Raw genomic sequence first — 21,809 nt, 5'->3', positions numbered from 1 at the left:
TGTAGGTATTAAGTTTTTTATGCAAATTGTTAGTTTATATCTTTACTCTTTTAATGTCATGGTGTGCTTGAATGGTATGATGACATTGCTGAGAATATGCTGGTTTTGTGAGATCTGATAACATATCGCTCTGACGTTGGGTGTACATTTGTAAAATTCTTTGTGTAAAATAAAAAAGAAAGCAAAACAAAGCAAAACAAAAAAACTCCAAGCCATGTAGATCTCTAATCTCTCTACATGGCTGTGTGCTCACTTACACATACTTAACATTTTGATGGGTTTGTGCATTTCAGAGTATCTTGAAATAACGCTTTTACTTCTTCTCAGGGACCTTTGTGAATAAAGGAATCTAGGCCATAAGAAAAAGGGAAACAGAGCCTGACAAATTTCAGTTTCCTGTGCTGATAGACGCTGGATGTATTAAGTTCCACTGCAGTTCTATGGGGAACTCTTTCAAAAACTCCAAAATTATTATCAAAACAAACAGATAATCAAAAATGCTGAACTGATCCTTTAAAGGGGAATTCTGCCGAATTTTAAAAGGTATGTATAATTAAGCTGTTGAGATGTAAACTGGGTCATTCAGAGTGGTCTGAAGTGAAATGGTTCGCTAAAGAGAAACTTAGACTCAGTTTTCTTTACAATGGAACCAGGAGCCGTAATGTCTATGACACAAATATAGACATTTTATAAACCAACAATGAACCTACGTGTGTTCTGAGTTTTTATACGTGATGCTGATGGTAAAATCATGGTAAAATTGTGGTAAAACTAAAAAAAAAAAGTCTTCAGGGACTATTTTTGCCTTAGAACACCCTGCATGCACCTCTCCACCATAAACATATGAACATATAAAAAAATAAATAAGGCCCAAATCTTGTTTTAGAACTACTGTAAAACAATATCTCAGTCATAAGGTAACATTTGGAACCATTTCATGTAACAACGTTTTTGTGAGGGAGCTTTTAGACACATTAAACTCTTCAGCTGTCTGGTTTCTATCACCACCACTGAGAACAATCCTGACTCTAAGTTTTTCTAGAACAGAGCATTTCACACCAGACCACTCTGATGGACTCTGTTTACATCTTAACCATTAAATTAAGCAGATTAAGCGGCAAATTGGTGGATTTCCTCTTTAAGTAGTGTACAGCTAGAGTCTAGCTTCCGAGCTACATTATTCCTAAGAATCCCATCTTTTTAATAAATACATGTAATCAGATTGCATAAATGACTTTATATCCAATTAAAAAGTGTAAACAAGAGAAACAAACTCTGTTAAAACTTTAGAAAGCAATGTTTTATTAAACCATGCAACATTTGGCTGCATTTAAATCATAAATTACATAAAGACAACACAGTCTGAACATTGCTTTAAGAGAGTGAACTGATTCTCTTTTACAGCGATGAGATGAGAAGACAGTCATCATCATTAAAAAAAGAAAAGAAAGTAGAGAAAGACTGAAGACTCACATTAAACTTTGGTTGATAATGTCAGCTTTACAACTGAGCAAACAAACAGGTACAATCATAAAGCTTTACATTCAAAAGAGTCAGTAAAACGGCACATACAGATCAGTCAGTCAAGAACATTCAGAGCATGAACATTACATACAGTGTTATTATTGCACCCGTGTGGAGATCAACTACATTTATTCCCTCAGGCAGTTTTAGTGTTATGCTTTGTGCTCGTACAGTGTTAAGTGTTTTTTTTTTTAGTGTTAAGGTGATTCTACATCGCTCACCACAGCTGAACCCTTCTGTCTGAACATCTTTTAAATAAATATAATCCATAACATATGAATATAGTGTACGGTCTGGAATGAGGCACTTGTTAGTTTTGGTTTAATTCACTATACAGCAGAAGCAGCAGTGAGGCAGTAGTGAGTTTCTTTAGGGTTTTGGTACATTTTGTCCAGTCAGGTCCAGCGACAGCACTCGAATAACATTCTTTTGCAGGTCAGCATAAAAAGAGTTTCAGTCAGGTTCAGTGCTTTACACAATATGCATGACAGGACTTCCTGTAGGTTTGTACAGCTGGTAGATGTAATAGAGCTAGAAGCTGACCCTGATGCTGTCCACACAGCACTTTAGGATAGAAGTGCAGTCTGTTTTGGTGATTTGGTGATTATCAGGGAGTTTCCCACAGATTGATTTAGTCTAGTCTTGGAACTCTGTAAATCATTTTTAATGTTTTTAACACATAAAAATGAAAAACTGAATTGAATCATGACCTCAAAATCCAAAATCGAACTGAAAAATCTCAAAAATATTGTATTGTGAAATTTATCTATGCCTCTAGAATGCATTGTTAATAATTTCAAAAGGTATTTATTTTGTATACATGTGAAAGACACTGTCCAGATAGACTCAGGCAAAAACTGAGTGATACGATTTCTCATTAGGATGAAAGTTAGTTTTGCCAACATTCTACATAGCTTGTCCAACCAGGCAACAGTTTGGCAACAGCCACGCTCTGCCCACAAATGAAAGCACAGCATGGACAGGTCAGTTAGCTGATGAGTTGAATCAGGTGTTTTACAGCAAGTCAGAGACTAAAATGTGCAGGGCAATGTTGGAAACCATCGCCCTCATGAATAAATCCATACAAATAGGTCCAGAGCTGATCCCAGACCAGTACTGATTCTCGGAGCTGCTGTTTGTCCTGCAGCTCCCTCATGCCCAGTGGAACTGGTAGCCCTTGGACAGGATGAGGCCCTCAAGGTCGCGGTCCTCTGCCTTTTCCTGCAGCCGCTGCTCCTCCAGCAGGCTGACGAGTCGATCCCTCTCCTCCACCACCTTCATCACCTCCACCAGCAGGGCCTGCTCCTCTGCCAGCTCCCCTGCACTCTTCTCACAGTCTGCAGGAGAAACAGGGACACAGACACAGCTCTGGACCATGGACAGACTCAGGACAATAAGCAGTGACTATTTCTAATTATTGCAATCATCAACAAATTTCTTCTGTTGATATGCAAAAGCTTTTTATTAGACATTTCAACTGGAAGAGATGAGATGTTTATCATTTCTAACACGTTTTTCAAACCAAAAGAGGTTTTTCTTATTCTTAAAAACAGCAGCATTTTGTGATTGAATTTTTTTATTAAGAAGAAAGCATACAGTACACAACCACTCTCTAGATATTTGTCATTTTTTTACTTTTTTTACATACCTTGTAAACTAGTTACCCTTCACATTGTATACCGTATACTTCTATTATAAGTTAAGAGTGTTTTTTCCTATATATATATATATATATATATATATATATATATATATATATATATATATATATATATATATATATATATATTTATTGTCGTTGTCCAAAGAAAACCGTGTATCTCCATTTTTGGAGATTTTTTATTTTTCTACAGAATTTCATGACACCAGCTCTCCTTTATGGTGTGTGAAAATTTCATGATGATTGAATAAATAGAAATGCCCCAAAATCACTTGGAATAAATCCTCTTTACATTAACTTACATAAAAAGGTAACTGTAGAAAATATATAGTACAAATATTACAATCTATTATATTTTGTGTGCATTTAATAATCACTATTATTATATACTTATAAACTCACAGTAATAATGGAAGCACAAGTATGTGTTAAATATACAGTCATCATGTAATCAGAGTATTTTAAGTTTTTTGTATATACTGAAGAGGAGTTCTATCAATAATATCCTGAACCAGGGTGTGAAATCAGCCTTCACAAATGTCTTGTACAGAGATTACAGCTGGGAACTGACTACCCAAAGGGGTCTAGACTAGAGTTTGCTTCGGTGGGCAGTTACATTTTTTTTAACTATGCGTAGTAAACTCATTAAGTTATGATGAGAATATAAACAGGCTGAGATTGAGTTTTGCATCCATAAGAAATACACGATAAAAAATACTGGACGACTTTGTGAGCCCCCGTTCCCATGTCCTTAATTGGAACGGGGGCTCACAGAGACTTGGGGAATTCTATTGGCATCCTGTTAATTCCTCATTATAGCTGTCAGTGTGTGGGTATTGTGCATCTAAAGGACATTAGGTGCATTCACAGTTCTGCTGTTTATGAGGTGTATGTGAAGCCACAAGCATATTCAGGAGTCCCAGCATAGTAGAAATATCAGGAAATGCTTTTGTGCCCATGAGGGTCTTAGTGTTTGCTGTCTTTCATAAAAGTTGTACTGTGGTTATGTAGCCGATTCACTGTGGGGGAAAACAATGAAAAATTCCAGTCCGTGTCCATGGCAATGAAAACAGCTTTAAAACTGCAGTTATTTACAAACTTAAAGCAGATTAAAGCAGCAAATTTTTCAGTGGCAAACTGTAATTATTAGTGCTAGGCCTTCAGTTCAGGCCATAAATGTTAAAACCCGACCAAAAACAAAGGGGAAAAAAAAACACCTATGGCGATGCTAATTTCTGCTAGTGCCCCTATGGGTTTCTAATAGTATGTTAGCGCTAAGCTAACGGCAATTCACGTGAGCAATTTTTGGCTGTTCTAGATTAAATCCTTTGGAGCTTCTAAAAGACAATCCTTGTTTTATTGGAAGCCTTAACATATATATTTTACCTATGTCTTTTTCAGTGACTTGTGGTCTCACAAAATTGGTCCCAACTCTTGGAAATCAAAACACGACTGTTTGATTCCACTGGAACTTCCTTATTATGCAAGGGGTTAATTAGATGTATAAGGAGAAGCTGAACTGAAAGCCTAACCAATGGAAGATGTAGCTTGGCTGTATCTACCTAAGACCACAGAGGAAAAAATCTTGATTGGATTCTTTTTCTCAAGAATTTAACTTTTTTCAACCAAAACCTAAAAAAGAAATGATTATTGCAATTATTGCTTAAACTGCAGAGCTTAAATATAACAAAAAAAAATGAACTAAAAATTCCAGACATGTAATTTTTATTTCCCATAAATCATTATGTCTGCTCTGATGGCCCAGAAGGCCCTGAGGGTTCCCATCTGCACATTTTATGCTAAGAGAAAACCATGATCATGATCATGCATCTGATAACAGGTGCTTACTATTCCTTCACTGTATGGGTGAGTAAAACTAAACGGCATCAGTCCTATCAGTGTTGGACGCATCATTTCAACAGGTTACATTATTCTAATAGACACAAATCAAATTCCCATGTTTAGAACAGAAATATACTTGTTTCCTGAAGGCAATGGACCAACCATTGACTTGCAAATGAAGACTCTATCACCTTCCTCAGCTGCTGTTGACATGCAAAAGCACCGCCAAGACATTTCATTAGACACTTCATTTTGGAGAGCTGAGATATTTATCATTTTTAAAATGTTTTCTGAACAAAATGAGGATTTTCAGACTTAGAAAAGAGAAAAGATTTCTACCACTATGTTAATGTGCCATATTATATTAGGTATGTTAGTTTTAATAAGCGTGAGATGGGCTGATATTCGGACGTGCATGTGAAAAACCCTGTATCTCTGAGATAGCAGCTGTGTAGAAGAACTGAGTTACACTGTTTATCCAGTCATCATGTCATCATATGTTACCTACAAAATGGAGCCTCTGATTCAACCCTTTTTTATTGTATTTTTCATGGGGAGACATTAAAAAGCATGTAATGACAACACACAATTCCATGCATGTGTTAATTTCCAATTATAATGTGTTTTCTTTTATACGTCTTACATCTCCCCTATTTTATACTTTAAAAGTGCTCTTTTCAAGATTGTTTATATAAAACTATACACATTAAAACTTCAGAAGATGCCTGGGGGTAAAAATAAATAAATAAATAAATAAATAAATAAATAAATAAATAAAACTTGTCAGGGAAAAAGGGACGTACTCACTCACTTTGTGTCTCAATGAACTCTGGCCTTATAGACTTTATATAGTTGATCCATTTTAACCATAATTTTACAAATTTCAGTCTAACAGAAAGTTTTTCTCCCATTACATATATTTCATTAACCAGGTTTATCCAGTCATCCACCGTGGGGGGGGTCAGGGGACAGCCACTTCCTTGTTACAACTTATTTACTTGCAATTAATAGAATGTCCCATAAATATTTGTCCGATCTTGTTACATCAAAATTTAGCACCCCTAGTAAAAGTATTTCAAATTCACAGGGAAATTCTAAACTAAATATATTTTTCAGTAATTTATGCAACTCCTGCAATGTCCAAAAACGTCTTAATATTGAGCTTTCCCAAAATATTTGACAGTGGCCAGCCTCCTGCTCCCTACACATCCTCCAACATCCTTGTTTTTTCTGCTTTGGAGTAATAAAAAAAAAATATATCTCGAGCCATATTCCACTTGAAATGGTAACACTACTCTCTTTTTCTCCATTTTTATTTCATGTATTCTGTCATGCTTCCTTTCTTTACCATTAAGCATTTGTACATTTTGGATATGATTCCTTTGTGGAGCTGAGACTGAAAAACAAATTCAATATTTCATCATGTTTTATCAAAATAATGTAGATTGAAGATAAAGTCCTGATTTTCAAGGTTGTATATTTATTTTAGACGCTGAAAATCCCTCAATCCCTCTTTCCATGATGTTGTAATAAGCTGTTAAACTCTTTGTCAGCCAAATCCTGAACCTACTATCCAGCTTATTTGGTATGAACTCAGGCACACCATCTAATCACTTTCAATGCTTTATGCCCTAAATGACCAGGAACCACCCACGGGTCCAAAGTTACTGAATAATAAGCCTTAGCATCTAATAAGGCTGGGGTTTCAAGGGTTTAAATGAGGTAAAATATAATTAATTTTACTGTCAAAAACGGTTAGAATGGGATGCTGTTTTTTGTGGCCTGTCAAAGTAAAAATATCATTTTTTTGCTATCCCAGGCATAATGCTACATAATTAGAATAATCAGTAATTACAATCATAATATTGATTAAATAAATGAAAATAATTCATAATACAGCCAAAACGAAATGCAATTGTACAGGTTCTTACAACAGCTATTGTGTGAATCTAAAAAGAAGTGAGATGGAGAGAAAAGAGAGAGAGTTACTGTAAAAATGAGAGTGAGTGATGAATCATTTCTATGTTCTCACCTTCAATGGCCATCCTGCATCTGAGCTCCTGCTGTAGCTGGCTCTGCCTGTCCTCCAGCTCCAGCTCCTGAGCACTGCACCACAAACACAACGTCACACCAGAGCCGTACACCCTCCAACACGACAGCAGGCAAATACACAAGAGCAATGGGCCTCATTTACCAATATCTTCCTCAGCTTTTTCTTAGATTAGTTCTTGAGAAAGGCCCTAAGAAAAAGTCTCCGTCAGATTCATGACGTTTTCTTAAACTGCAGAATTGTTCGCACCTTTGTGCTCTTAAGTGTGTGTGTAGATTCTGTTCTTACCCAAGAACAAACCCCAAATAAGAAAACACTGCTCAAAGTCAGAATCTCAGTGAAAACTGTTTGAGTTGGTTTTAAGAAGAAATTTCTTCTTAAGTATTGTTGGTGAATGAGGCTCATTGTCCTTCAAAGCCAATTCTTTAAACTTCCAGCACTGCACAGCTTAGTGCATCCCCTGCTCCAACACACCTGCTGCACCTCATCAACCGGAGAAAGCTGTGCCGAAACAGCAAAAACAACCAACTATGCAGTGCTGAGGTCTACAGAGAACAAGCTTAGTAGTCACTATGACAAACAACTTCCCAGCCATACAGGGTTTGATACAATAGACTCTTTGATTGTTTTTCACAAATTAATACATATTTTTAATAGCACACTCTACATTCTTAACATCTTTCATCTAAACATGTCCGCCTCTTTCCTTGTGACGACTCTAATACACGTGCAATAAACAAAAACAGCCAATTCAACACATGATCATCTATGGCAAGTATCTGATCAGGTAAAATAACGCTGATCTCAGAATGTTACTGACGTGGAGAAATACTCAAAGAAAGTTCTCTTACAAGATCATCAGCTCTGATTCATATCTGGCCAGTTTGTTCTTCTCCAGGACGAGTTTAAACCAGGACTGCAGGAGTGTGGCTTCGTCTGCTGACGGGTCATCTGAAACACACAACACAAAAAGAGTAAAACTGATCAGTCTATAATAAACACACTGACTTAAGGATGAGAACAACAACAAAAACAACACTCTTGAAAAAGACAGTTCTTCAAGGGTTATTTAGTGAAGAAAATGATTCTATATAGAACCATGAACACTCAAAGAACCCAATTGAAGGGTTCTTTGCACTGTGAAAGGGTTTTTCAGATTGATGGAGAATGTGCTGTATATGGTTCTATATAGAACCTTTCTGAAAAGGGTTCTATACAGCACCAAAATGGGTTCTTCTATTGTTACAATGTCAAGCCTGTAACAAGTGTGAACAGTAATAACAATAACTATAATAATATCAACTGCTCAGAACAGTTGAAGGTAGAAGAGGAAGAAAACGGTCAGCCAATCAGAAGAAAGCTCATTCATCTTGAATGAGTCTTAAAGGGGAATTCCACTGATTCTTTTAACATCTACATAATTCAATGGTTAAGATGTAAACAGTGATTCAGAGTGTTTTGATGTGAAATGGTTTACTGTAGAGAAACTTGTTGACTCTGATTTCTTTACATTAGTGGAGACAGGAATCGGATAACAAGGTACAAGGTAAATACAGCCACAAAATATTGTGATTTTATTTACTATCCAAACTCACCAGTGCACCTACACACCTTGTACATTTTTTTAATAGATACAGATGTTAACAGTTATAAAGTGGGAAAAAAAAATATATATCAATAATTTTCTTGAGTCTTTGGGGACTATTTTGCTTTAGAACCCCCTGCATGTACCTTTCCATCGTGAATGTATTTAAGAAAAAAAAAGGTTTTACTCGTCTCAAAATCATGCAATAACTTTCTGTGAGGGAGCTTTTAGGGGCATTAAACTCTTCAGACGTCTGGTTTCTATCACCACCACTGAACAATTCTCTCTCAGTAAGTTTCTCTAAAATGGAGCATTTCACACCAAACCACTCTGAATGACTTTGTTTATGTCTTACCCATCTCAGTATGCAGAGCTTCGGTTTAAAAATTGTTTAAAGGTACAGCAACAAAACAGCCTTTTTAATTCTGAGGCATAAAGAGAGGTCAGAAAATGGTCATGTAAAAATCATTTTGGTACATAAAACCACACATATGTTAAGTGGACTTCAAGAGAAAGACTCAAATAGAAGACTATAAAAATAGAAGATTATAAAAAAAATCCCAGCCTATGAGAACACAGGGTCACTGCCTCACACCAAGACCTGAACAGTAAGAATGCGTCACCTCTTTATTTAATATCATTCTTCCAAATTCAGCCATTGTCCAGCACCTACTCCAACCCACTTTCCATTCATTTGGAGTGTGCGAATGTCAGATGACAATGAGCCCATTCAGCCCAAAGCCCTCCGCCTACTGCACTGACACAATCATCCACACAGATGAGTAAACACAGGGACAAAGGCTGCTGGCCTGATAAAGTCCATTATTAGAGTGGACACTCCTGATGCACTTGTTCACTGAGATCTGCAAGGCCAGTCGGCACTCGCTGTAGATGGCACCGTACACAAAAGCGAACTTTGGAAGCTGTCTGTATCCTTCTGCTATTGAAGTGTGGCGACTGAAGATGTGCTGTGTTCAATACAGAGAACGAGTGCAACAGAGAGAGAGATTTTTTGATAAAGCAAGGGCAGAGATGGAGAAGAGTCACATGACACGCTTAAGAAAATGTGCTTTCTTTTTGTTTATGACTGAGGGGGCTTGAGGTATGAAAGTCTTCAGCCTGCCAGTGTAACTGACTGCTTTCATTCAATCATTCAGTCATTCATTCATTCATTCACTCCAAGCCCCAAAATCCACTGATCAGAATATATGCAGAAGATGTAGAGAGGCTAAAAAGCAGGGAGACATTAGCAGGTATTTCTGAGAACGAAAATGAAAAATGACCCCCCCACCCTTCCAAAAGATGTTAAAATTCAATTTACCGTTCCGCCAACAACACGCGGCGGCTTTCAGAGCCATGATTATAAACTCATTATACAGACAGGCCCGGTTAGCCTTTTTTCATCAGGAAGAATTGTGGGCTTTAATAACCCCCACATATATCAACATTCGCTACAATAATGAAACGTCACATTTTCAGACCATTTTGGAGCACTTTTCCTCTTTCCAGTCTATTTACAGGACCCATTACCTCTACAGTCATTTCAGCACAATTTACACTCTAAATGGCTATTTGGTTTAAATGCAAATCGCTATTATTTGAATCTCTAATTTTGCCCTCTTACACACAAAAAAAACCCTCACACCAAAGCAAAGACTGGTTAATTTGGCACAGCCATAAGATGGCAAGAAGAGAGACAGGAAGAGAGAGTGAAAAACATATTTCATACTCTAGAAGCCTATTCGAACAACTTCACAGAATAACCTTGCAGCATTCTCTCACTACAGAAGATGAAAAGAGAAAGAAGCGGTCCGTGTAGAGGCTGAGCTGGAATGGCCACAGCGCACCAAGGCTACCTGAAGACCTCTGATTCAAGTGTTTCTGCTCAGGCAGTGTTGTGGAAAAGCGGCTAAGGCTGCATTCCTCAGTCTAATGTCTTACAATCACAAACGGTCATGAGACTCCAGCGAACACAGGGTGAGCTACAGTAACTTGGCTAAAGGAAGTTTATCTTTATTTTTTTTCCATTTGGAATGATACATTAAGAACACACTGTCTTACATATATTCAAATGACTAAAAATAAATAATGCTCGATAAGGTTGGCGTAATTTTTCCACTTTGCTTTACTGTAGTAAAAAAAAACAAGTCGACCTACAAATGATCATTTCATGTGGTAACAAGTACTTTAACTGGTTTTATTCAATTCAAATAAATACTCTGAATTAGACAATGCAAAGCAAAATTTTAGTTTAGATATTTTACATATTTTACATCAGTTCAACCCTCAAAAACACTGCAAATCAACTTCCAGCCTCTTTTATTTTTCACAATGTATATTTATATGTCAATGTTATATATTTATGGACCTTATTTAAAAACAAATGTAGAATTTAAAATAAAAAAACTCATTTAATCATTTAATTACATAAAGTTTTCCTTTATTTCCTTATTGTCTGATAATACAATATTTAAAAAAAATGATCTATTTTTAATTTAAGCATTTCACTTAATATGCCCATCTAAAAGTACCATGCTCAAATACTTCACTACCCTACAGGAAGTCACACACACCCAACAACATGATTTATATATAATATTATATAATATAATATAATATTGTACAAAACAACTCTTTTAAACTGTGATTCTCTTAATTCCTGAAAATTCAACACATTTCCATTCTTGACGATTCTACATACTGCACACTACAAAAAATAGTATCTTATCAAGTGAAATGATCTTAAATCTAGTCCATATGTCTAATATTTCATATTTTGAGATGGTTGTGCACTGATTGTAAGATAATGTAGCTTATTTCTAGACATTATTTACTTGTTTTAGGTAATTTCTTTTCAAGTAAAATTATCTCACTACAGTGGCAGAAAATTTTGCTGGTTTCACGCACTGACTTGTAAAATTAATTTCAGGTAAATTTATTTTACAAAATCACTTAAAACAAGTAAAAAGGTCTAAAAATAAGTTAAATAATCTTAAATTAAGCTTGCAACAATCTCAACAGGAGAATATTAGATTTATTGACTACACTTAAGATAATTTATTTGACAAGATACTACTTTTTGCAGTGCAGTGGCCCCTTTTGTTCCCCATTTTCTAAAACTTTGGTCAATCAGGCTTGGTTTAAATCTCTCATCACAAGCAAACCCACTTTTAAGTTTTATTTACCTTTCAAATTTGTATGGTTTAACTAAATCAAACCAAATATCTAGTGTATAGGAACTTCTTGGATCTATTAAATCTTCTAATATCTTTGTAAGTCTCATATTGCCGATAAGGGACTGGATAGGGAAATTGTTCTACTGTCTTCTGAATGTCTTTCAATCTTGCACTACAGCTTTTATCACACCATTTAATTAATGGTCCAAGTTGGGTTGCCTGAAAATAATCTTTAAGATCTTTAAGAACTGTAACGTGGAGTACTTTATTCTTGGCTTACTACCATTCCATATGAATTTGGAAATCATCTTCCCAAATTTGAAACATTTTTTGAGGTATTTTGATATGAAGAGATTGGAATAAGTATAAAAGTCCAGGAACAACATACCTTTTAATTATTACAATTCTGAAGCTACAATCTAGTGGCAGCGTTGACCAGTTCTCAATGTATTTTAATCTGCAATTGGATCTGGTTGAAATTAAAATATTTACTTAAAGTTGTTTTGAAATGCGTGGGTTTCCTCCGGGTACTGCGGTTTCCTCCCACAGTCCAAAAACATGCAGTCAGGCCAACTGGACATGCTAAAATTGCCCCTAGGTGTGAGTGTGTGTGTGAATGTGTATGTCTGTCTGTCTGCCCTGTGATGGACTGGCGACCTGTCCAGGGTGTATCCTGCCTTCCGCCCAATGACAGCTGGGATAGGCTCCAGCTCCCCACCGCGACCCAGAAGGATAAGCGGTTTAGATGATGTATGTATGTATGTATGTATGTATGTATGTATGTATGTTTTGAAATGTTGAAAAAGGTCACACCAAGATCATTTGGAGTTTTTGCATCCCATTTCAGTTGGAATAACTTCCTGCTGTCTTGAAAGGGACAAAAGTTAAAGGCCAAGATCTGTGTTTTGTTACTTTCACTTTATATCCTGAGTGTTTGCTTTGTACATTCAACATTTCCATCAAGTATAGGAAACACGTTTTAGGACTCTCCAAATAAAGTATGACACCATCTGCGAATAAACTGATAAATGCTGTCCGTCCATTCACAGTAAATCCTCTCAATTCTTTAATTTGATGTATTGCTTGGGCTAAACGCTCAATTTATAGAGCAAAAAGAATAGGGGATGAACCACACCCTTGGCAGGTACCCCTCTCAAGGATTCTCCTTTTTCTTAAGCTACTATTAATATTAGCTGTTAGGTTTTGATATATAGTTTTGATGCACTTAATTGAGTCTTTGCTGATACCAAATCCCTCCAACACTAAATATACAAAATTCCAATTCACATTATCAAAAGCCTGCTTGGTATCAAGTTCTCCTGATGCCCAAGATGCCCCTATGATAAAGACTGTTTGATCCTCATAATAAGATCTGGCGTAAATGTCATACATCTGTGCAATACGTGGTGTATATCTTGTAACCTACATTGAAAACTGACATAGGGCAAAATGTGTTACAGTACTCTGGGTCTTTCCTATCTTTGGGAATTAATGATATTGTTGTATCTTTCCATATGGATGGCAACTGTGCTTCATTAAGGGTCAAATGAAAAGATGAAGTAAGCAGGGGAGTTAATTCTTCTTTAAAAGATCTGTACCATTCCGCTGTGGAACCGTCAGCATCTGGAGACTTATTAGCCTTAAGTCTGTATACAGCTTCAGACACTTCTTCAGCTGTAATAGTGGCTATGAGATTTTTGTTAGTGTTTCTCCAACAAATGGCAGATCAAGAGGGTTGAGGAAGTGTTGCCTCATCAGAAGCAGGTGGCTGTCTATATCTAGTTTTATAGTAATCCTTTAATACAATCAATTCCTTTCGGATTATGCACTCGCTGACCAGAACAGCGAACCTCCCTAATCTTGTGTATTGTATTTGGGGCTTGTAGTTTGTGAATCCATCTTGCTAAAAGACTAGTAGCCTTAGAACCTGCCTCATATTACACCTGCTTTAAAAATCTTATTTTTTTCCTCTACCGTTCCTCTTAAATTATCATCTATTTCTCCTTGGGTGATCTTCATTTGCTGTTTTGTGTGTTTGGAGAGTATATTATATTTCAAGGCTTCTTAATTTCATTTCATTTAAGTTTCTTTTGAAGAGAGGTAAGTGCTACCATCTTTCACCGTTTAACAGCCTTCAGAGCATTCCATAAAATAGTAGGAATAATCTCTTCTGTCATGTCCCTTAATATATCTCTTAATCTCCATTTCAATCCATTCAGTTGTTGTTTTATTGTTCAACATACCTACATTTACTCTACAGGTGGTGTTTTCTGTATGCTGCCCAAATGTATAACCTAAATAGACTGCGTTATGGTCCGATATCAGCTGCCCCAATTTTACATTTGTTACCCTGTGTAGTTCCCAGCTACTCATAAATATATAGTCAATTCCTGAGTGAGTGTTGTGTGGGATGGAGTAATGTGTGGGTGAAGTTCCCTCCAGACATCGATTCCATTTGTTTCAGAATTTTTCTGCTGATACTGGCCTGACACTGGGTATTGAATCGGTGTCATCTGTATGGTTCATGTTACTGAAGGTGACCGTAGAGAGGGAAGGCAAAAGCTGAGGTGTTGCTTACCCTGCTCTCCTCTCAGGACTTTCTCCAGGGTGACTCCTTTCTCCTCCAACACTCTCTGCTTCTCCTCCACTTCCTCCAGCTGCCTCTGGATAACCTACATGCACCAGCACACACTGTTACACTTCCCCCCACTGCACATACTGAACCCCTGCACAGTGTGGGGTTAATGCAAAGGTCAGCAACATGCGGCTCTTTTACTGCCCTGTTGTGGCTCCACAGCAGAATTAGATTTTTTTAGGTAAAAATAAAATAATCCTCCTTTGCAGGAAAATAAAGCTCTGCTGATTGTTTTAACAGTTTCAACAATAAATGGTCATAAACGCTGGAGTTAATGTAGGGCTGCTAATTCACCCTTTAACCCTGAATGCTGGTGCGCAGACTGCTGGTCACCATAGCAATGCAGGCAATATTCTAGTCTAGCTAGCAGCTAACAAAAAGGCAAAGTCAGCTTCTCGATCGAATTGTCCCGTTCCACCTTAAATGGTGCAGCAGTTGTGTTCTGGCGCCTCAGACACAATTTAAGGTAAAATGGGAAAATTCACACAAGAAGCTGGTGAATGAGAAGCGACTTCAGCCTCGTAAAAATCAAATGTTGAGAAACATTTTACAAGCAAAACAAAATATTCTACTTTTGCAGAAAAAAGTTTCCTGCCAGAGATGCAAGAAAAGTGGCTATGGCTGAACTAAAGCTTAAAGCAGAGCAAAGGAAGTCTGCGTTATCGTTTATATTATATTTTTAGCCTATATCAAAACATTAACACATGCCAACACATATTTACAGCCACGATGGTAAAACATTACTTCAATAAAATGGACATAAAATGTTGTGGCTCCCAAGGTGGTTTGATTTTTGTTGAAAGCACAAAGTCGTTCTTCTTAGCATTTAGGGGGCCAACCTCTGGTTTAATTGGTGCATTTGGTTCCCCAGTAGTTGTGCCAAAAGCAACAGCTACTCATGATGGGGTCCATAGGAACATAACACGACACACAATTACATACAGAATGTTACATGACAACAAATTGCAGTATATTGATAGAGATTTTTAAACTGCACTCAAAAATGATCAACAATCACAATAAAAACCTCATTTGATTTAAATGATCACAGATCGTGTGCATTTGTACCTGTGCTCTGTGTAGTCGTTTGAGCTGCTCTCTCTTGCTCTGCTGGAGGAGTATTTTCTCCTGCTTTCTTCTCTGTCTTTCCGAGTTGTCAGGATCAGACTACATACAGCACAGAGCAAAGGAACAATAATGCAGAGAGATGTGAATAGTGCATAAAGTTTCTTTCATTATACAAAATTATATCGATGACATATTGATTAATTGGCCACAAATCAGTATTATCATAAACTCCTCTCCATAGCACAGAGCTAATGCTCATGCGGTCACTATTCTGTGGATTGAAATGTAGCTTTAACAACACAAATTCACGCTTTTAAATGGATTTCTTGTTAAACAGCTTACTCTCAGTCATACTTATATAACTGTGACATGGAAAGAAGAAAAGACTGACTGTAAAAAAAGGAAAAAAAGAGGATGGAGCTCTGATTGTTGTTCACAGAGGAGCTTTTCTATACATGTGTGATGAAAGATCTTTACATTTCACCAGTTTTCACTGAACCAGCACATTCAGCCTCTTTCAGAGCCAATAAATACAGCAGTGCTGATAAATCCATTCAAGCAATAACATGTTGGCTGAAAGTGAACTAGCTTGTGCACAAATGTAAAACGTCTTCATGATGTTAAATTCCACTTTTTATACATATGAAATGTTAAACATGATACTGATATTAATGTTAGAAGAGATAGTAATATAATGGTGATTTGAAGAGCGGTTTACCCTTCGTGTGGTGGACTCTGGGCCTTCCTCACTGGAAGAATTGTCTTCCTCCTCCTGTTGTTGCTGCTGCTGCTGTGTGGAGGCTGTGAACACAATACATGACATATTAACCATTTAATAAGGAGAAATCAAGAGTACAGCATAACTACAACCAGCAGACCAGTACTGCAAACAGTGAGTGCATTTACATGCACTTAATAATCCGAAAACGGCAAAATCAGATTTTGTCAGTAATCAACATGTTTAAAGGTCTACGCCAGGTCTACATGAGTCAGACAGTAATCAGATTTCTGCTTTGCAACCAGACGTGATGTAAACGTAACGTAAAACTTACAAAAAAAAAACAGCACCACTTTACCGGAAAATATGAACATACATCACCAAGAAGATGAAGAATATTTAAATCCTTCAAGCATGTATTTGGTTACAGTGTTCAGTGTTGCTCCAAAATGTTTTGCTGCATCTCATGGCAATGCTGCACACTTATTCTCGGTAACGCTGTCCGTTTTTGCACATGCGCAGACTAAGAAATCCGAAAGAAATCAGAGTAAGAGTCTACATGCAGTGAGAAATCTGATTACTGAGCTAAAATCGAGCTCTCTTAAATAGATTTCTTAATCGGATTTATAAAACGAAAACCAACTCATTTGCATATATTCACCTATTCAGCCTACAGCAGTTCAGCTCTGTGCACTCAAGCTGAAGTTAAAAGGAGTTTTTCAGTGTGGACTGCTTTTTGAATGAGGCACAAAACAGGGCAGCCCATCAGAACAGTGCTAATTTACATATATCAGTCTTACAGGCACATTAACAAACACAGCCTAATTCTTAAGAATAAAGAGAGGTTGGAAAATGCTGGTGTAAAAATGAATGACTGATTTTGATATGTACGCTAACACAAATGTTCTAAGTGAACTTTGTGGGGGGAGGGTTAAGATACAAGAAAAATGTATGACATTGGCCCTTTAATACCCTTGATTTCAGAAGAAATGGACAAACAAGTGGCTATAAAGTTGGGTTCCTGGCCAAGGATAATGCCTAGCCTAGACTACATTTTCGTTTTAATGGAGAATCTCCATTTGTAATGATGCAGTCAAGGACTAGGCTTAATCCCCCTCTGGGAAACGCATAGTGATGTTGTACATTTAGGTTTATCCCTTGTGTGGCATTGATGTTTTTGTTACTCAGTGGTCTGGTGGACCCACCACATTGTTGTTTTTTTAACTGAATACAACCATAACAATTTCTATAAAAATACCAGATGTTTAAAATATCACAAGTGTCCAGCGTAGGGTTCTCCTTTAGCAGCTGTAGCCAGTCAGCAGCCTGTCCATGGTATCCACCCTCACACACACACACACACACACACACACACACAAACACACACACACACACACACACTAACAGCAGGCCATGTAGGAGAAGAACAGAGTGAAGGGACACAGCACCTCCACACTTTTATTCCCCGCAGGTTCACCCAACACCACACGTGTAAAATAAATGTGCAGGGGGTTTACAGTGTGAAGACTGTATTATTTTATATTTTCTTCACAGAAAATGAGCAAAGGACAAGAAATCTCAGGTTGAAATTATAATAAATTGCATCATTTTTTTCTTTTGGCAAACATTGAAAATGGGTCCCACAGACCCCAACACCACACAAGGGTTAACCAGGCTCCATACTGGACTTACCATTTACACACTGAAAGTACAAAATGAAGTACTATGACATCTGACTGCATGCTAGGAGCTATAATAGGAGCCAGAGGGGGGTTTACAGTTGACTAAGCAGCATTGCACACAACACTGGCTACATATTTACAAAGCAGATCAGGGATAAGACATGGTGTTTTGTATGTTTTTAAACCTATCACAGTCAGCGCAGTCTGTGTGTGCTGGATTGTAATCATTATCACATGTTTTCATAGATTCATGGGGCGTCTGAGGTTAAGCTTCACGCCCAGCTGCTTTTACTGAACTGCACACGTTAACCCCTTCAAGCCTGGATTATAAATTACTTTGGGTCTGTTTCACAGAATAGGATTTAGCTTAATCCTGAGCTAATGTTACTCTGGTCATTACTCTCAATTACCTCCAGCTAAAAACGTAACTTATTGCAAGACTCATCTGTGTGTTCTTCTACTCAAAATGAGTAGCTAGATAACAACAGATCAGTGATTCCCAATCCTGGTCCTGCAGTACCCCTACCAAAGGGTGGGCGAAGTGGCAAAAATATAACATCACAATAATCCAAGACATTTTCATTATATGCAATATATATCCTAGTAGTTTGTTTACTGTGGCTTACAACAAGCTGGAACGAACAAAACAAAATTAACAGCAAAACAGTTGTGTTGCACTAAAAGAGCAATTCCACATATTTTTCTAAATTTCCATATAATTAAACCAGAAAGATTTAAACACAGGCATCCAGTGTGGTTTAAAATGTAATGTGAAATCTACAGAAAATTACAGTCAGAATTGTTCACAGTGGTGGTGATGGAAACCAGGCATCCGAAGCGTTTAATAGTTCTAAAAGCTTCCTAACAGAAAGTTCTACATGCACTGATTATGAACACACTGTCTAAAACCTCAGAAATTTTTAAGTAATAGTTTTGGTCTAAAACGTATTTTTTTTAAATATATTCATGGAAGCGATATACATGCAGGATGTTAAGGCAAAATAGTTCTCAAAGAAAGCTGATTTTTTTTTTTAAATTGTACTATTTCCCCCATTATCAACATGCCGTCGCAGTCATGCAAAAGTTTTGTCGCTCCATTTTTGTCATTTATTTGCTTCTTTGCATTATTTTTAAACTCCAGTTAACCTTTGCATTGTGTTAAAATTTCATAATGAACAGACCAATAGAAACAGTCCAAAATTACTCAGGTAAAAATATTTTTACATCAATTAACATAAAGAAGATATTAAGAAGAAAGCAGAAAAATATACGAGTAAAGTAAGAGCATAATGGGCTGACATCCAATCAGCTGCTTGTGAGTATGCAAGCTATGCAATTACTATACACTTGTTGTCTACTGTCATTGGTCTACCTTTTTCTTATGTTTTCTGACATATAGTTTTCTGAACATATGCATTTGCAATATGATAAATTTAGCGTTATCGTGATTTCTTCACAGCATGCTTTTCTAAGAATATTATAGATACCGTTATACTTAAAGAACACTCACCAACTACATAATTCATGACTAACAGAGCACAATATGGCCTCTTTAATTGGAGTTACTGTAGATGTGGATGTGAAACATTCGATGCAAATCATCGTATTGACTAGTTTTTGACAGTTTAAGGTAGTATTTTTTTAATCTGGAATGTATTTTTTAGATCCAACTTTTTAAACCTCAAAAAAACTAAACATTGTGTATATATTGTGTATCATGAAAATGTCCTGAAGTATCATGATGTTATATTAATCGCCCACCCCTACTCCTACACATCAGGAACGGCTTCTTAATTAAGTGATTACATTTATGAAGGAAAACTTAAACTATGCCGGACAGCGGTATGCCAGGACCAGGATGCAGAGCCACCTTAATAGACCAGCAAGTTAGAATTTCCTCCTGCTCACACCTTTGTTTCGGAATTTGGAGAGGATGGCCCAGATGTCTTTCGTCTGGCTGTCTGTCCTGCTTCTGCCCACTCCCTCATTCCTCTTCACCCGGAGAGAGGAGAAAAAGTTGAGCTTTCTGGGTGGCAGCGAGGCCATGTCGTCTTTGGAGCCCCCTGGTGGCTTGGTGCTGAGGGTCACCTCCTCCAACATGGCTGTAATCTCGCTCCTGCGCTGGCTTCCTTCCGTAGCTGCTCTGGAGCGCGTTCTCTCTTTGTCCTCCTCATGGATCTGGGTGGAAGCTCCAAATAGTGAACTCAAGCTGAAAGAGTCCTCAGACAGCGGCCTGGCTCTGGGTGGCCGGTTCCTCCTGATGACTTTGGTGTTGTTTCCTGAGCTGGAGAAGGACTTCCTTAGGGCACTGGCCCACAGCTGGAAACCTGAGAGTGGAGGACTGCGGTCAGGAGCTTCCTGAGGTTTGGTCTGGTTCTCAGGGCTGCTCTGTACCTCTCTCTCTGATCCGTCTGTGGTGGCAGCAGCTTCTGAGAACTTTCCAGGAGTGGTTAGATCCCAATCCAGCAGCTTCTCCTTCTCAGATGAGGAGAGAGTGAGCTTCTTTTTAGGGCTAAGAGAGTTTTGCTTGTCTGGGGCAACTGTATGAGGCTCTGTGGACGAGGTGCTGGGTTTTGGGGTGGCTGAAATTCCATGGGTGCGATAGTAGGGTATTTCAACAGGAGCTGGCCGCTCCTCCTTGTCCTGTAGGGGGCAGTGTGGGTCTGCAGTCTGCGATGCAGGGTTTGCTGGAGGATTCTGTGGGTTTTGTGGAAACAGAAAAAAGGACAACACAGTTTCAGGATAATAGAACCAGCTGTTGCTTGTTTAATTGTTTTTTAATGTTTTTAATGTTTTCTGGGAGGGTGAGGGGGTGAGGTGGGGGGTGGTGGGGTAAGGTGCGGGTGCGGGTGTGGGATAATATTAACCTTTTAAAACGCTTTTTACTCTGACTTATTCTTAAGACTTCTTTTGAATTATTAGTATGAATAATTAGGTCATAACACATTATACAGTGTTTTTTAAAATAAAACAGCACTTTTCCCTCCCTTAAAAGTCATCTACACCAATAAAAATATGAATTACTCTTGTTAGTGTGAATAATTTGGGTAGTGTTTTCACTGTCATACAGGTGCATGTATCTCCTCAAAGTCAGAATCTCCATCTTCTTCTATGAGTGCGTCGTCTCCTCCTGCTGCTCGGCTGCGGTCGGGGGTCTTTACCCAGATCAGTTCTGGCAGACAGGAAATATAGTTCAAAAAGGGGTTTCTTGTCTAAAACCCACAACAAAAGCCAGACTATTAAAATGCAATAAACTAATTCTTTCATACAAGACACAACATGATACTCACATATAATCAAATTACTAGTTTAAACAAGGCATCAGTGCATGAAATGTTGCCAGCCTTCAGATATCAGTTGTACATGAAATAGTCTGAATGGACCAGCATGGTGTTACAGCACACTAACATTTTATAAATGAACTACAATGCCCTGTTAAAGACTGATTTATAATTAATGTAAAACTGACTTTTTGGAAAGCACAGATCATCAGCACCCTCTAGTGAACAGTGACAAGTACTTGCAGTTTAATATAAAACAACATCCAAAACTTTCAAAGATTAATATGCAGTAAAAGCAAAAATGGCCATCATGAAAACATCTTTAATTAATTTTACTACAGTCCAAAACTAACACACATGCACATTCAGTGCTGTCATGTGCCTAGTATATTCCTTTCCCCCCTTTTTTCCACCCTTAAAGAACAGAATTTCTGTTTCAGTCACGAAGCTCTAACATGTGCATTAAAACGTGTGTGGGATTTGTGATAATGACGTTTGGTCAGGTGTGACTCAAAGCTGCATTAACTTCTATAAATAGAGTGCGTGTAACTTGATGGATTTGAATCCTATTAGGATTATAATGAAAGC

At 37.5% G+C, this 21,809-nt stretch overlaps 1 protein-coding gene across 2 annotated transcripts in view; it reads right to left on the bottom strand.

Annotated features, from left to right (window-relative positions):
- Positions 1 to 1,281: 1,281 nt before the first annotated feature.
- mical2b (microtubule associated monooxygenase, calponin and LIM domain containing 2b) overlaps positions 1,282 to 21,809 on the bottom strand; it is an 82,411-nt gene continuing 61,883 nt past the window's right edge. For both annotated transcript variants that reach the window (XM_036568128.1, XM_036568129.1), the window contains 8 exons: positions 21,009 to 21,112; positions 19,851 to 20,637; positions 16,259 to 16,341; positions 15,541 to 15,639; positions 14,416 to 14,509; positions 7,928 to 8,027; positions 7,059 to 7,132; positions 1,282 to 2,861 (listed from right to left, as the gene is read on the bottom strand). In XM_036568128.1, coding sequence (XP_036424021.1) covers positions 2,677 to 2,861; positions 7,059 to 7,132; positions 7,928 to 8,027; positions 14,416 to 14,509; positions 15,541 to 15,639; positions 16,259 to 16,341; positions 19,851 to 20,637; positions 21,009 to 21,112 — 1,526 coding nt within the window. In that variant the 3' untranslated portion in view covers positions 1,282 to 2,676. The remainder of the gene's footprint in view (positions 2,862 to 7,058; positions 7,133 to 7,927; positions 8,028 to 14,415; positions 14,510 to 15,540; positions 15,640 to 16,258; positions 16,342 to 19,850; positions 20,638 to 21,008; positions 21,113 to 21,809) is intronic.

Source organism: Colossoma macropomum, unplaced genomic scaffold, assembly GCF_904425465.1.
Source record: "Colossoma macropomum unplaced genomic scaffold, Colossoma_macropomum, whole genome shotgun sequence".
NCBI classification, from domain to species: domain Eukaryota; kingdom Metazoa; phylum Chordata; class Actinopteri; order Characiformes; family Serrasalmidae; genus Colossoma; species Colossoma macropomum.
Note: the sequence above shows the minus strand (reverse complement) of the source record. Positions and strands in the feature narration are given on the sequence as shown.